The sequence below is a fragment of the Acipenser ruthenus genome, chromosome 3, assembly GCF_902713425.1.
Source record: "Acipenser ruthenus chromosome 3, fAciRut3.2 maternal haplotype, whole genome shotgun sequence".
NCBI classification, from domain to species: Eukaryota; Metazoa; Chordata; class Actinopteri; order Acipenseriformes; family Acipenseridae; genus Acipenser; species Acipenser ruthenus.
The window spans coordinates 3,998,698-4,016,534 of NC_081191.1; the positions used below are offsets into that span (position 1 = coordinate 3,998,698).

A 17,837-nucleotide genomic window follows, 5' to 3' on the forward strand; every position below is an offset into this window, starting at 1 on the left:
ATATATATATATATATATATATTCACATTTCTGATTCCTCATTTGTCTTAGCCTCTCAAAAAAGTATTTTATTCTTGTATTTTCGTAGGGGTCATTAAATCTGCTGTAAACCATCCATTCTTTTTGTGAAGACAGGTAAAATCTCACTATAACTTATATACTTGACTTTAACTGCATAAACAATCAACTGGAACATATAACTCATTTGCTAGTACAGAGCCACGTAAGCATTTCAAATTATTTCTATTTAATGAAAACCACAGCTGAAATACTTGGCTTTGCTTACAAACAAACTGTCAACAAATTAGAACTAGAAATTATACAAATTGATTAAGTGTACTAGTATAAGTTATCACTATAAGTTAACTATCAGACATCTTCAAGTAAAAGGGAAACACAGTACCAAGGCCAAGAAATGTGATAGCGATGCTGTGCTTTAATGCAATTTAAATGCCATCCCAACAAATAAAATGTCTTAGTTCACGTAAAGGGTGCCAAATTAGTCCTGTGCAAGCAAGGAAAGGAATGGAAAGGGTTGAACTTGGTCCTAAATATGCTGCTGTTGTATAGCTTTAGACAAACTTAATTCCTCCTGCAGTTCTCTATCAAATATGACAAAAAAAAATCAAGCCATGGGAATGCAATGCCCATATTGATATTCCTGTGTTTTTTATGCTACAAACAGCTTTATTTTCATTCTAATTCAACGAGTGGTTACCACTAGGTGAGAGCCTTTATACAGCAGGCCCCGGACTGCAGTTACCAATGTCATGCAGATCAGGAAGAGCGCTGGTGGGAATGTGTTCTAGTCATGCCTTCCATGTGATCTCTCGCTCTCAAGCGATCTGCATCCAGACACTCGACAGATACAGCTGAGTTATCACAGATCCACACTGAACTGGATTTGCCAAAAGAATTGACATAAAAAAGTAGAGATATTTGACCCAATGAAGAGATATTCAATATAGTAATTCATATTTTAAATACTCACTTGGCTTTATACAGTATATATATAGTGGCAGAGTGTATGGGAGTGTGATGGAAGGGAGGTACGTGGGTCCGAGAATCACACATAGTTTATGTTCTATGTAGTTCCAAGAGACCATTAGGACTACATTTCACAGGAGTCAGTGGGGCAGGCTGGTTGTCAAGACAATAATAAGGGATTAAGACCCTGTATTGAGGGGAACATGAGAGAAAGGGATTGTAAAAAAGGGATTTTGTTACTGGTAAACAGTGTAGCCGTCCAGTTGGTAAGTTAAGGAAAAGTTTAGTTTAAGCGCTACTTGATAGAGTTAGATTTTTGTTTGTTTTGTTTGTAGAAGAATAAATATATAGGTATCATCCTGTTTCAACAGTTTCATTGTGGACATTATATTTTCTTATACTGAAGATAGTGGACCGATCCTGAATGGTGACAAAGGTGAGTCAAAACCACACGCCTTGTCACTATATATATATAGTATTTTATTTTACAAAATATATTTCATAAGCAATGACAGCACAAAGAGTTAAGGAATAAAGGCCCCCTGTAACAGGGAGAGATCTGGACTGGCCATCTGACGCATGCACAATGCTGTAGGAAGGGGGGCGGCAGTCCCGTGGGATCTGCCTGCCAATCATGGCAGTGACACAGAGAGGTGGGGAAGAGGGTGTGTGCACTTTCCCCCTCTCTGAGTGGCTGGGAGGCGGGTTTTAGTGGGATTGCTGATCCTATAAATTAATACTCTGCTGTTTCCTCAGATCTGCCCCTTTAGACCTGTACAACGAGCAAGCGGTTACGCTGCTCAGCCAGACCAGCTGACGGACGGGAGAAAAACCATCCACAGAGAATCTGAAGAGATAGAGAGAGAGTGGGGAATCCGTGGGCAGACCCCGTTAGTGTGTTTTAAAAGAAACCTAGCTGAGGAACAGCGGAGAGTAGGACAGAGACCCGAGTCGTACGGGTAGCGGCGACTGGGGAAGTTCACGCTGCAAAGTGCAGCACCTTTATTTTGTAGTTTTGATTATTGTGTTTTATTTTCCCTTTTTCTTTTTGCCTTTTCGTTTTCATTATTTTCGAGCACGTGCGAGTGCCCCTGCAGCTGAACTGTGTACCCTGACGTGGTATGCCCGTAGGTTCTGGATACCATAGGTGGTAGCCAGACCACGGACCACAGCGCCCTCTGCGGGCTAAAACAAACCAGTGCAACTCACAAGAGTAAAACAGAATAAAACCGAGCACCTGTGCGGTGTTTCAATTACAACTTCTGTCTCCTGTGTCAGTGAATACCCACACCCTTCCACACCCCCTTATTGGCTGCTAGAGCTGAGCTTCTGTTCACAGATAAAAATGAGGGAGAATCTACCCAAATCTGAATAACTTGCAGTAATACAATAAATATGGATGGTAATCAATACAGGGGACCCACTCTTAAAACAGCATGCATCTCAAGGATTAGTTGACCTGCAATCCTGCTGCTATACTCCAGGGCATCAAAATGCACATTTAACAATTTGATTAGCTTATTACTTATCATAATACCGCTACATTTCTATCTTATTTACAAACTGCTTTCGAGAATGTTCAATCCTGCACCAGAACCACAGTGCATAGATGTTAACTCTTTCAGTCCTCAATTATTTTTGTTGAGCTGAAGAATAACCTCCTTTATTGAATATACATGAGAACAGGGCAATTATTTTTTTTACATCTATGTATACACTGCCTCAGATTGGGACCTGAGGTTGCAACGTGATTTCCGACAGCATATGGCGATACGACTCAAAGGGTTCATAGGAATGCTAGTTTTTAAGTGAATACACATTTCTAAATATTTAACACTTGATACTAGTTTTTTTTATTTTCACTTTTTTCAATTTATAAAAAAAAAAATACTAATTTGGAACAAATACAGTCCACATCATCATTATCCCAGTGAGGAATAATCACATTCTTTATCATTCTGTTCCTGCAGCACATTTACAATCACTGAACTGAATCACTGAACACGACGTGCCAGATTTACAAAGCTGTTCTCTATAGCGTGTCTAAATGGAATCTTTTCACTTTTCTACTAAAGTACACAAGATCATAAATCATTTGACTCTCAAGCCACTCCCTGGCCTGGTGCTGTTTCTCACACAGCTGCTTTCGATTGTGTGATATCAGCTGCATCTGTGCCAGACCACCTGGATTGTAACCTAGGTTACAAAAACACAATGGGAGGGGTTTGGAACGTGCTAATAAGAAGAGGTACCTGGAGGTGGCAGAAACCGTGGGCCCTCAGATCTTCAAGGATGGTTGTGTGTAAGTTGGAGAGTTCCCTGCTGCATGCTTTCCCCTTAGCGAGCAATAGCTGGAAATCTGCTTGAGCCTGGGTGGTCTGGAACTCCTAGGGTCCTAGGACAGAAAAGTGGAAGGGTGGCTTATTGTACACTTCTTGGGATGAAAAAACTGCCTGCACTCTGCTTTACATGTCTGGCACTAGTACTGAACGAGAAAAGGTTAATGGAACCTAAGCTCCTGTCTGTAATCAGTTGACACTGGAACAGGGTCTCCTGATTAAACCCAACTCATCCACTGAAACTGTATGACCGTGAGCAAGTCACTTGACCTCTTTGGACTTGTGATGTAGTAGTAACAGTGCACCCAGTGGTAATAAGACAGTGTGGCCTGTGTACATCAAAACTTAATACATGAATAAATTAACCCTTTTACAAAGTTGCAAGGGGTATGGGTCGGAAGATACCGTATTTGATGGTTAGTTGCCACAATGTTAGGAAGGCTTCAATATTTCTAATAGACAGGAATAGAGCTTTGAAACAGATATTTACTCTGACAGGCATGAGGATGTGGGGCAGATGAAACCCAGGTACCAGACGCCACATCACAGAGGAAGCTGTCGCCAGGAAGTGTGCTGTGGTAACCGTGGTGACAGGACAGCTTGCGTTGCTGCTTCTGCTGGCCATTACTAATAATGTCCTTGCACAGTACAATTCCATTATAGACTAGAGGCTCGCTGAATGGTAGTGGACATTGAGGACCTGCAAAAATAAATGAGATACATGAATTCAAAGGATTATACACACTTATCACAAAACCATATGAGCAACATTTATGAGGCAAGAACAAAACCAACTACAATGACATTCAATGGTGCATAATAAGGTTTAATAGTAGGTAAGAAATTATATCAATGCCACTAAAATAAGCTATAATCAAGAGAGTGATATTTGGAAGCTGATGAAGGTATCCTCTAATACTACAACAACCTTAAAGCACAAGAGTTTAAAAACAAAGCTGACGGTGGTGTTTTACCACAAACCTCTGTGGTGTGCTGCAAAATTACATCACTGGGTGCTGAAATGGTACAAGTCATTTTATTCTTTTAAAACTAGATTACTCATCGAAGGAGAGACTTACTGTCACACACTGGTTTGTGCCCTGCTGTTTGGTTGCCCCTTGTTCCTGGCACCTCCTCGCCATTCTCAAATGGCTGTCCGTATCCTGTGTAAAAAAAAGTGAAATAATTAAAATAATACATTTGTTTGGCTGGTTTTATGTAATTGTTCTATCAATTGAACCCCAATTGAACCCCATAAAAATAAAGTGCCAATTTTATATCAGAAAATCATTTTGATGTGTTTCAGCTCAGGGACAGTTCTAGCTATAGTGCATAACTGACAGCCTAATAAAACTCAGTGATCTGTGACTGGAGGAATGGAAAGGCATGCTGTTGAGCAGGGAGATTACTATCTAACTCTTTGTCATGTGTGAGGATTTGGCTTCACATGGGAGTTGAGAAATTGTTTCCATTTGGTTAGGAAATGATGGTGCTGACTTTAATGAGATATTAGACTCCACACCAAAGGGTCACATAAAATAAGTAAGCCACTACACAACAACAGTATTGGAAAGCATTAAGCAAGTTGTGAAATATAATATATTTGTTTATCTTGCAAGTGTAAGAAATCCTGAATCCTCCTATCATTTAACCCACAGAGTGCTCACAAGCCACATGCGTGAAGCATTTGCTTCTGTGCAATTACATCCCAGTTCTCTCAGGCACTACCTTCACCTAGTATTTTAGATATACATTAAGACAAAAAATGAGTGGTAAACATATCACCAAATTAAATCTAAGAAATAGGTTATGGGGATGGATTCTCCCATTAGGTGAAGTGGGATGGAACTACCCTTATTAAAATTACAAGATTTAAAAAAAATAATAAAAATTGAACATCATATAACTTAAAATTACACATACCCTGCACTGCTAGCACTCAATGAAATTGCCCTGCGCTGGTAGCACTGATAGTAAAATACTTACATTGCAAAGGTTCTCCTAAAGTTGTCCTTGTCCCTTCTATTCCTCTACCTAACATACAGAAACAACTCTTCCCTGAACACTGGATCGACTTGAAGCTCCCATCAGTCTCACACCTGGGGATAAACACTTCAGATCCTGCAGCCTGGCTTGCCTTTATCAGCTTGGCTGTTTCACGTTCTTTCTTGTATTTCGAAGGGCACCTCAGTCTTTTCCTTGGAACCTGGGAACTCCTTTCCTTGCGGATCTACACACCAGCACTATGAACCGAGGCACTGAACTTCCTCAAACCCTCCGTTTGTGCTGCACTGTGGAACAAACGTGCCTGAGGAGTCTCCATTACAAACGCCAGCTTTGGCACTCTGGAAAACAGCTTGAAACTAGCTACCTAAATCTTCACTCAGTCATCCTGAAACAAGAGATGACATCTTGTACTGTGGTAAAGACCTGTTATTCTCCAGAACTGATTCAACAAGCTTGACTGGTTCTCCTTCAGATTCACATCCCGACCGAAGCCATCCCTGATTTTCTGGTCCAGATTCAAGATCTCTTGTTCGGTCAGAAGAGAATCTTCTTCTGAGAAAAACAGTTTTGCAAGTTGGACAAAGTCTCCTCCATTGGGCTTCTCTGTCAGGCCAACCTGTTGAAAGATTTGCTTGAAACTGAATGTTCCTCTGGGGCCAACAGCACCTGTGAAGTTGAACTGGCAAACATTCCTCAGGAATTTACCTCCAAACAGATTTTCTTGAAGCCTCTTAGGATTTGTGGTCAGCCTCAAAGCCTTGAGGGCCATTTCTTTGGATGGGAACATTCCTCGAATGACTTCACCAAGCACGACTTCCACATTGGATTTGCTGAATTCAGGGAGGGAGAGCAGCAAACCTGATTTCACAAACAGTTCCTTCAGATCTGGACTGCATGGACTAAGTGGCAAGTTTTCATTACTAGCTTCAGGTGTAGAGAATATATCATGCTGGCTGAAGAAACCAGCTGGGCCATAAAACAACCTTGAGGGTGCTTGTCTTCTTTCTGAGGGGAAGTCTTTGTCACTGTTACCTAAATAACAAAATGTATTTGATATCAAGCAAGTTCATTGATGTTTGCCATTCTAGCTTATACATACTTGAGTGCAACCCAAAAATATTACTTTATTTTGCAGACTGAAAATCAAACAGGACCAGTATACATAAAAGTTTTAGTTTCTGGAGAACTAGGGGTGAAATAATCTTGTGACTTGATAATATGTTTTAAAATCCTCAGTCTGTTGATCACAACTGATAACTAATATAACTTTTTAATTAACTTTTTTGTTTTTCTGGTGCACTTACCACGGTCAGGAATTCCTCCCTGCTGTCTGGATCCAAAGATCTCCTTCCCACTGGAGTCAACACACCAGCAATGGCCTCCATCTTGGCACTGCATTGGCTTGTAGTTCCCACTCTCACCACACGAGGGCACAAAAACACTCCCCGCCTGCACAGCCACGGACCACTCGGTTTCACAAACGGCTGGGCCTATTAAGAAAAAACAAAACAACAAAAAAAAAACAATAGAAATGACCATGATGATGCAATCTGAGTCTCTCAACATGCCTAAACTGTTGTGTACTTACATCTGAACTGGATGCTCATTGCCAGCTGGACTCCCAGGAATCTCCTCTGCAGGATGCGGTACATGTTGGACTGAGTGAAAGAGTGACCTGGATCGAGTCCTGAGAAAGCTGTATCGTACACCTCATTCAGCGGCAACTCCAACCCTGATGTACAGAGAGGAAAAAATAAATCACGCAACAATCCAGTCATTCTGGATTCACTGGGCTTTTCAAGTTCTTAACAGAAGTCTAGAGGAACTCAAAGAAGATACATTAAACATTCACAAAACGTATTGGGATGGGATTTTAATATGCCTGATCTAGGCTAGTTCTGTGGTGGACTTCTTATACATTTGCAGCAGTGTGTAGTAGTGGTTAGAGCTGTGGATTCTTGACCGGAGGGTCGTGGGTTCAATCCCAGGTGGGGGACACTGCTGCTGTACCCTTGAGCAAGGTACTTTACCTAGATTGCTCCAGTAAAAACCCAACTGTATAAATGGGTAATTGTATATAAAAAATAATGTGTAAAAAAAATAATGTAATTGTATGTAAAAATAATGTGATATCTTGTAACAATTGTAAGTCACCCTGGATAAGGGCGTCTGCTAAGAAATAAATAAATAAATAAATAAATAAATAAATAAATAATAATAATAATAATAATAATAATAATAATAATAATAATAATAATAATAATAATAATAATAATTTGGGATTGCTGGTAGGTTTCTCCACAGCAATAGAAAACACACTGGGCCTTTTTTTTTACCACTGTGTTGTAATGATAAGGCATGACTTATTTTAATATTGAAAGGTCAGTAAATCATGCTGCTATAATCTCACTTTCTGTAATCAGTGTACACCTGATTGATATTTTACATTTACTATTAAATAATATCTATAGCATGCCCCATTCATACAGATCAATTGGCGACGCCCGGGGGGAGGGAGGGTTCGGTCGGCCAGGGTGTCCTCGGCTCACCGCGCACCAGCGACCCCTGTAGTCTGGCCGGACGCCTGAGAGCTTGCCTGTAAGCTCCCCGAGAGCTGCATTGTCCTCCGACTCTGTAGCTCTTGGGTGGCTGCATGGTGAGTCCGCAGCGTGAAAAAAAGCGGTCGGCTGACGGCACACGCTTCGGAGGACAGTGTGTGTTCGTCTTCACCCTCCCGAGTCAGCGCAGGGGTGGTAGCGGTGAGCTGAGCATAATAAAAAATAATTGGCCATTCCAAATTGGGAGAAAATAATAAAAAATAACTGGCAACGACTAAATTTATAAAAAAAAAAAAAAAAAAAAGTTACGCTTTTTCTTGTCTCCCTACACAGTGTTTTGACAAAGTGAAGACCGGCCGTTTGGATCTGAAGGCTGGAGCAGGTCAAATGGTGACCAGGGTTCAGATGCTCTGATACGATCTCTCTGGGAGCTTGGAGCCCAACTTCACTACCCCCTCTGGAGCTGGCACTGATGATAGATCTATCTGGGAGCTTGGAGCCCAACTTCACTACCCCCTCTGGAGCAGGCACTGATGATAGAGCTCTCTGGGAGCTTGGAGCCCAACTTCACTACCCCCTCTGGAGCTGGGAGTTTACACTCCCATCTGTCAGACGGATAAAGGGATAACTCTCTGAATCTGGGAATCACAGACAAATAGACACATTCATCTAAGCTGCATATTTCAACAGCAGTTATAGGTATGCTCAGAATTCATTTGGTCAGCCAAATATTACTCTCCTCAGAAAGCTTGAATGAATAAATGCTTTTTAAATGTGATATAACCCATTTCATATGGCTCTGACAATGCTTAGTTCTATAATGTCACAACATCTCCTCATTGTTTGGACTAGGTAGACCTTCTTAGCTAGCCAGGAAGTCGCTTTGACCCTTTAAGGTACAAGGGACGTTAATTAAAATAATTCATTACACTGCGTTCTGAATTTAGCAACAGAATCACTAGAGCATAATTGTATGGAGGCAAGACGTTGTACTAAATTTGTATGAACTGCATTCTCAATTAAAGGTGTAATATTCTGGAATTCATTAACAGATGATATAACAAATACTCATGAACTTAGGGATTTTGCTTAGAAATTAAAAGTATGGTTAAAATCAAAACAAACATGTATTCATTGATTGGGGGGGTGCTATTGTTGTAAATTCTGCACTTGATTGTTGATTTGCTTATCTTTGTTCTTACCTGCCCAGGGACTACCAATGAAAATGAGCTTTTAGCAAAATTTCAGTACAATGCGTCATATGACATGTTCAGTTATGTTAAAAATTGTACAATGTCCTTGTCAAATAAATAAATAAATAAATAAATAAATAAATAAATACTCATTTACACACTAGTTTCTTTTGAAATGTGTATTTTATTATAGTTTTTCATTTTTTGAAGTAGTGCTTTATATGTGGTAAGTTAGAAAATAAACCCCTTTATGTTTAATTGTTCATTTAAATACGGCGTTTCGGCTGTGCAGATGTTTGCTATGATGTGCTTGAATAAAACTTTTGAGTGTATCCAATAGTTTGTCTTTCATTTTAATATTGATGTTGTTTAAAATGTAACCGTCATAATGACTGCCAGCGGCGGTTTTAGGTAGGCGTATAACCATGGCGGTTCTAATGTTAAATCTTGACGCCTCAAATCCTAAAAAAATGAAGGTTATATGCTTATTTAGAATATTGGGTCCCTATTAAGGCACACATTTAGGCCCAGGATCTACAGTTTTAAGCCCGGGACAGACAGACGTGCATACCACTCCTGTGTGTCCGGGAGAGGACCCCCATACCCCCCTGCACCCAGGCTGGGAGAGGACCCCCATACCCCCCTGCACCCAGGCTGGGAGAGGACCCCCATACCCCCCTGCACCCAGGCTGGGAGAGGACCCCCATACCCCCCTGCACCCGGGCTGGGAGAGGACCCCCATACCCCCCTCCAACCGGGCTGGGAGAGGACCCCCATACCCCCCTGCACCCAGGCTGGGAGAGGACCCCCATACCCCCTGCACCCAGGCTGGGAGAGGACCCCCATACCCCCCTGCACCCAGGCTGGGAGAGGACCCCCATACCCCCCTGCACCCAGGCTGGGAGAGGACCCCCATACCCCCCTGCACCCAGGCTGGGAGAGGACCCCCATACCCCCCTGCACCCAGGCTGGGAGAGGACCCCCATACCCCCCTGCACCCAGGCTGGGAGAGGACCCCCATACCCCCCTCCAACCGGGCTGGGAGAGGACCCCCATACCCCCCTGCACCCAGGCTGGGAGAGGACCCCCATACCCCCCTGCCTTCTACTAAGGATTTCTATCCTCCTACTTTAAATGAAAATGAAAAGACTGGTTATATGTGTGTGCTATTTGCAGTACCTGTTATATGTTGGTGCGTGTTATTTATTAAACTTTACGGTAAATTCCTGAATTAGTGGAACCAGTCACTGTAAACAAAGCATGGTACAGTATTCCTGTCTTAAAGTTATGGTGGTGATAGCTCAAGTTCTAATATTAAAATGCACACTCTCCATTTTAGAGATGTTTTATGCATTTTCAAGGGGTGTTTAACTTTGAGCAATAATGTTAGAATAGTTAATATCCATTGTAGTATCCAATTTAAGGTGTGGACAAAAAAATAATAACAATATAAATGCTGTATACACCATGCAGGCAATTTTAACACAGCTTAATATGGGGAAGTGGAACATGCAGCATCCCAAACATAAGTATTTTAACAGTGACATGAACAATAAATAAATAAATAAATAAATAAATAAATAAATAAATAAATACATAAATAAGATAAGGGGTATACATTTTTAAGAGATAACACAGACTTGGTTGAGGTAAATACTCAACTCTTAAACGAATAGAAAATAATGACAGTAACACAGTTAATTATTCAAAGTAATTCAAATCTATTAAACATACTCAGGATTAGAAGAACCCAAAGTTGTGTTAAAATAATAATGAGTCAATTGAGAATATGAACAAATATTGCTGTCAATATACAACATTCATTTTACATCATCTTTTATATTATATGACTCGGTTGCTTGACCATTTTGCAGTGGTCAAACTTGACATGAAAATAATGTTATAAATAGTATACCCTCTCCCCCATTGGCCATTCAGCGAAAACCACTTCCTATAAAACTAACAAGCCTGAAAACTATGAAAAGCAAGTTGAGCAGCAAGTAATAGTAAGAGTACTGGTGCTACAACTAAAACTGTTTTGTATCTACCAATTAAGAGGATTTGCATTCAAAAGACCAACTAGAATGACCTTAGAACAGGTATTAATGCAACATCATATGTCAAAACTGTGGTTTGTGAAACAACTGGGAGAAGTGAATGACTAAACAAGACTGCACATTTCTTTGAAAAAAACAACCAAAAAAATAAATAAAATAAAAAAAAAACATGAAATAGTCTGAATCTAACAGAAAACTGCAAAGTGAGTTTCTGCCTGCCCCTGGTGTACATGGGAAGTTCAGGTGTCCCTGAATAAACACAGCCGCACAGGCACTATAGTCGAGAAGTTCAGGCCTAGGTGAGCTCTGTACAGGAGGACATGCTTATACTACAGTGGCCTCTGGTGGTGAAAAAGAGCTAGTACTTTCGGAATAAAAGTGAACCTGTCTAAAACATCAGGGGAGTTAAAGTGTTTTAACTCTAGAAATGCACACTTCAAGGTATTAGGGTTAAGGCATGTACGTGAACATGGTGTTTACTATCTAGTTATCAGAAAGGTATTCAAGTATTTAGCTGGAGGGTTGGATATAGAGAAAGTGCTGTTGCTGCTGTGCCCTTCAGGCTGGCTGCAATCCTACCTGTTGAAAGTATGAAGGAGATCGAAGACTATCATGTCTGTTGAAACTGGTTTTAGGACTAGTGATAAGAATGCAATGAGGTTCAAATTCCAATGAAACAAACTTTCTGTTTTGTATTTGTAATTAATTTAGAACACTTTGTAGATTTTATTTTTCACTTTTACATTATGGACTTTTACTGTGTTGATCAGTGGCAAAAACTCCTAATTAAATCCATTTTGATTCCATGTTGTAACACAATAAAATGTGGAAAAGTCCAAGGGGGGTGAATACTTTTGAGAGCCAGTGTAAATATACATGTAAAATCTAACGTTCAGTTCCCACGTGCTGGTTCTTTTTAATGGATAAAGTACTAGTTTCTTTCTGTGCACAATAGCAAAATGAGCAGGAGATCCAGACACATTTGTCAGATAATAAAATCATTTATTATTGTAAAAAAAGACAGTTTAAAATGGGAGAATACAATAGTAATAAGGAATTGAACTGAAAGATAGAGGGGTTCACCAGTTTATTCTATATGTGAATAAATCAGCCCCCAACTTTGATGTGCTGAAATGTTCTTCTACAGGATTAACTCTGTTGCAGAGCCCACGGTACAAAACACAGAAACATGCTAAATGTACAGAATATTTTTTTAATGAACAGTTTTGCATAAAGTTGTACAATACATAAAGAACAGTCTTGTTTGCAGTTAAATAAATTCTGAATGTACAGTAGGTATGTAGTATGTACCAGTTCTAAAATGCATTTTATACAGATAACTAGAACTGCTGAATAAACTGAGGCATACATTTTTTTCAAGTATATTTTTAAATTAGTTTAGATGTCTCTAATATGTATATTTGTCTACAGTTGCTAAAAAAAAACTGTGCATACACACCAGTTTGCATGTAGCCTGCTGTAGTAAGTCTAAAAAAATGAAAAGGTTTTTTGTGGATGTACACAAGGTTTAAATGATTAAATGGATTTTGTGTTTTTTATTATTTCAGGATGTTTCAATAGCCCTTCTTCAGCTGTGTAGAAAGAAAAGTCAACACAGTGCAGTACATTTCTTTGTTTACTTTTATTTCCACACAGCTGAAGAAGGGCTTTTGTCTGAAACAAACCTTTTGTGTATATCCCAAAAAAAAGAAAATCATTTTTTTGTATACTGCAGTTATACCTCCTTTCAAACCTGTAGTAATATATATATATATATATATATATATATATATATAAGTCTAGCAAAGTCTGGAAGCACCCAGACTGCAGAAGGCCCCGGGATTGAAACGAGGTAGCTGCTGATGGTACAAACATCCTCTGAATCGTTCCAGGCTTCAGTTTACATTTGTACTTCAATGAGGGTATTTTGTTCTTTCAACTCTTTTCCAATCATTATGCTGGGTGTAAAAAGATCAAAATCTTCTGCAGCACCTCTGTATATCAGAGCCTTGTTAACAAACTGTATACTTTTTCAAAACACCCTCCATATGATACAAGTCATTACAGTTGGCACAATACAGGATGACCACTAATATAACAATACATTACAATGATACAAAAAATTGCTTTGGGTGCATTTTGAAAGAGGGTGATTTTACATTCTTCCAGCCTCATAAACATCCCTCTTAAAAAAAAACAAACAAAACAATAATAATTTGTTGGAACTTTAAACACCAGCTTTGTGTAAGTTTAATATTGAAATGGTTTCTCGTTGAGGCTGTCTGCGCCCCATTTCCTCTGCCCATAGGTCGCTTCCATTGTGTTTCCTGCCGTGGTTTTAGCATACGTCCATTAGGCTGTATGTGGCACTGACCGGGTTCCATTCAATTACTTCTGTAGTCGTAGCCTGTACTTATTCACATATTTAGAAATACTTAAAGAAACTAGAAGTCTTTTTCAATGTCTTCAACAAACTGATCTTTGTTGCCCGAACTTATTTCTTCATAGCAGTATCCTACTGTCATTAGGTATTCTGTGGCTCCAGTTTATATCTATTCGCTACATTTGCCCAACATTCATGTAGCTCCAGCATTATTCTAATTCTACAGCCACTATACCTTCCCTGTATGATACATATGTGATCAGAGCTGATATCCACTGTAATGTGTGTGGCACTCACCAATTTCAATGATGCACTTTATGTGATGTCCAAGCACTTTCCAGTTTTCTGTTTATTCAGCTCCAGCTTGCTTTTAGCAAGTTAGCCACAGAGATTCTTCTATGTTACCAATATGACCATGTGGTCTATTTTCATAAAGTCATCTTTGTGCAGCCAGGCCAATGAATGCTGTTATATTCTTTCCTAATCACAACACTGTTCACAAGCCACAAACTATTCTGCATTCAAGAATGACAAATCAGACAAGATGACTTTTTCGCCCACCTGGCTTTTACTTAAAGCACCCAGCGAGAAAACTAAAGGGTCCATTGCACTGTGACAATGTAGCTCTTTCATGGCCCCTTGCTCCAGATGCATGCTGGAATCAAACAGAACAGAGAGTACTCATTTGCTGTACTTTTCCAAGGTCTGTTAAGAGTTGTTTGATCCTGCGTTTCAGCTGAGGCAACCTTGCCAGCGGCTCCGGTGGCTCTAGCTCCCCAGTGAAATCCAACCAGCTTTCTAATACTGTAGAGAAAGGAAAAAACACAAAAAAAGAGGAACTTTGCCATCACATAGCATTGTATTAAAGTAATTTTTTCTATTTATTTTTGACAAAAAGGCTAGTTATTTCAAATGGTTTTTTTTACAGTTTTGCATTCTTTTCTCCAATAATTCATATATATATATATTATATATATATATATATATATATATATTCTTTCATTGCTATTTCTCTCTCTTCACCCTCATGTTTAGAAACTTCAAGTACAGAGAAATTTCAAAAGTACAGAGAAATGTGACGTGTAGCACCAAGGCATCACGGGAAAAGTTGTCGCCAGGGATACAGCACCACAAATTTTATTGCAGGACCATGACAGGCTCAAAAGATGCCAACAGATGTGGAAAGAATACAGATTTGGTGCATGCAAGCTAATTGCTCAGTCAAGTAGACAGATCATACGATTCAAATTGCACCCCCAAAACGACTCTCTCCCTTGGGTAACAAAAAAAAAAACAGCATTCTTACCATCTAGTTCTTTTTCTATCAGGTCCATTCTTCCAGCGACCTGGTTCTGCACACTGTCAATGTGGGTCAGGAGGTTTACCTGCCACTGCAGAAGAGTCCTTGCCTGGTTGTCGGACTCCCCTTTATCTGTAGTGTTTTCATGCAAAACTTCTGAAGAAGCTTCTTCCGTGCTTTCCTGGTTCACATGTAAAATAAACCAAATGAACTGTTTTAGAAAAACATTGTTTTTCGATTTGCTTTTGTTGTTTGATTTTAATGCACTGGCATACATATTTACCAGCTATTGGGCTCAATGTTTCAATTTAATCAGACTTGTCTCATAAGTTTATAATGGATTCTTAATGCATATTTGTTTATTTAAAAAACTTCAACACAGACTCTAGAGTACGCTAACACTTAAGCCCTCTCTCCTCCTTTGACCCTAAATACTATCAAAAGTCACGGAAGCAAGACTGTGCTTGCGTAAGGGTTTGGCTGTCTTATTCACAAGTGATTGCGTAAGGGTTCGGCTGTCTTATTCACAAGTGCTTGCATAAGAGTTCGGCTGTCTTATTCGACTGTGCTTGCATAAGTGTTCGGCTGTCTTATTCACAAGTGCTTGCATAAGAGTTCAGCTGTCTTATTCGACTGTGCTTGCATAAGGGTTCGGCTGTCTTATTCACAAGTGCTTGCATAAGAGTTCGGCTGTCTTACTCGACTGTGCTTGCATAAGTTCGGCTGTCTTATTCACAAGTGCTTGCATAAGAGTTCAGCTGTCTTATTCGACTGTGCTTGCATAAGTGTTCGGCTGTCTTATTCACAAGTGCTTGCATAAGAGTTCGGCTGTCTTACTCGACTGTGCTTGCATAAGTGTTCGGCTGTCTTATTCACAAGTGCTTGCGTAAGGGTTCGGCTGTCTTATTCACAAGTGATTGCATAAGAGTTCGGCTGTCTTACTCGACTGTGCTTGCATAAGTGTTCGGCTGTCTTATTCACAAGTGCTCCAACATAAACACCTGAAGGGTTTCATGGTAATGGTTCTCTTTAACAAAATTAAGAATCAGAGACTGGAAAGTGTGTTTTTGATCACCTTATGAGGACAAAGTTTAGTTTTGTTCTTTTTCTTCTGTAACGCATGAGAAAATATGGCAAAATACAGCTTTTTTGATTTGGTGAGGGTGGGGGTAAATCTCCTAAAGCTAACTGGAGTAATACCTGTTCTTTTGGCACAGAGTTTGTGCCCACTTCAGACATGGCCTCTGGCCCCTCATCAAGCCTGACAGCATCTTCCCCGTCGGAGCTCATGAAATCAGTGGCTGTGTTGTGCTCGAGCCCAAACCCTGGTGGCTTCTGGTAACTGTGCTCACTAGTGATATAGGTGTCTTCTGCTTTTTGGTTAGAGTTGTGGTTTATACAGTCTGCTATCCTTTCCTGGTGATGTATGCACTCTGGAAAACCTCCCATTGGCTGCTCTTTATCTGAATTCACCCATGATCGGGCCCACAGGTGCAAGTTGGGATTGTGTTTGTTCCTTTAACAATTGAAAAGGAAGAAAAAAAGCTGGTGTAACCCTTATATGAATCTTGGTTAAGGATGCTAATGGGGAACAGTAAGAAGACAGCCTTCATGTTCATGAAGATCATATGGCTCCATGTTCATCAGAACAATTTGGGACAGTTCAGGTTTTTCAACTTCCATCGCAGTACATTCTGGTACCTTTTACCTATCACAGGTATCTTATACTTGTTTCTTTAACCCTAGAACAACCACAGCAGTCATTTTGACAGTCTGATGTTTTCAAATTTAAGTTACTCTGCGTGTCAAAGTTATGTGGTTGTCCGTTTATGACTTCTCCTAAATACATGTTTTAACCCTTAGCGGTCCATTTATTCAGTGCGTCCAATTTTTTTTCACACGCACGGTTTATTTTACATGCGCCATTTAAAAGTATTTTTCTTTCACAGTAAAACAGGTTTAAAAGGCACTGCATATCAACAGGACACTCAGTACTGCATCTCCAGCCCTGCCCCACCCCTTGTTCGCTGTATTTTTCACATACCTCTTCATAGTCGTGCATACTGATAAATAATCTCCTGATCGCTCGTTTTATCACCAAACTCCTTAATAATGCGATCCAAGTCATTATTTTATTACTACATCTCAAAGAGCTCTGCAAATGTCTGTGATATTCTTTGAGCGCTGGATGCGGAAGCAGCTACCTTGTTTGTTTATGTCCGTGTTATCTCTGTGGTGCAGGGCCTATGTGTATTGCTCAGATCCATCCCCCCCTTTTTTTTGTTGGCTCCTTTCGGCTCCTTTTGGTCTCAATCGGCCATTGAAAGGTTTTCTTGGCTTTTTCCGGAGAAAAAACGACCTGTGCTTGACGTCTTTTTGATGATGTCAGAAAGGGTCTGACATCGGACTGGAAAGGGAAAATTGTAATGTCGGACCTGGTCCGACATAGGACCGCAAAGGGTTAGATACCCTGACAGCGTTTCAAAGGCAGGATCACAAAAATAGGGAAGTTATAATCCCGCCTACCTAGAACCACCACCTACAATACATGTTTTTATTTTGAATATAACCTACAATATTCTATGTTGTTATATACAAGCCTGTTGTTATCTCTACTGGATCTGTCAGCCATCAATTCCTTCATTTTGTACAAGGAATGCACTGGGAAAAATATCAGTAGGAGAGATTTCATCTTGAGGCTAGCCACAGCACTTCAGCAGAAACATTTCGATCAGAAAACTGCAAAGTAGCAGGCTGCTGCAGCTCAACCTGGATTCAGTGCTGCACTGACTGACACACGCAAGAGAAAACATATGTTACTTTGGTTTAAAATTAAAAACTAACTTTGTTTTTACAGTTTTGTATGTACATATACCTGTTTACACACTAGTTTCTTTTGAAATGTTTATTTTATTATAGTTTTTCATTTTTTGAAATAATTATATGTTGAAGCTTTACATGTGGTAAGTTAGAAAATAAACCCCTTTATGTTTAATTGTTCATTTAAATACGG

General features: G+C 39.8%; 1 protein-coding gene across 10 annotated transcripts in view; it reads right to left on the minus strand.

Moving 5' to 3' along the window:
- Positions 1–12,334: 12,334 nt before the first annotated feature.
- Positions 12,335–17,837, minus strand: part of LOC117394738 (PHD finger protein 20-like protein 1) — a 32,393-nt gene continuing 26,890 nt past the window's right edge. For 9 of the 10 annotated variants that reach the window (XM_059010493.1, XM_059010504.1, XM_059010536.1 and 6 more), the window contains 3 exons: positions 16,025–16,340; positions 14,831–15,005; positions 12,335–14,328 (listed from right to left, as the gene is read on the minus strand). In XM_059010493.1, the coding sequence (XP_058866476.1) occupies positions 14,186–14,328; positions 14,831–15,005; positions 16,025–16,340 (634 nt within the window). In that variant the 3' untranslated portion in view covers positions 12,335–14,185. The remainder of the gene's footprint in view (positions 14,329–14,830; positions 15,006–16,024; positions 16,341–17,837) is intronic. The other variant, XR_009311335.1, reaches the window with a different exon arrangement.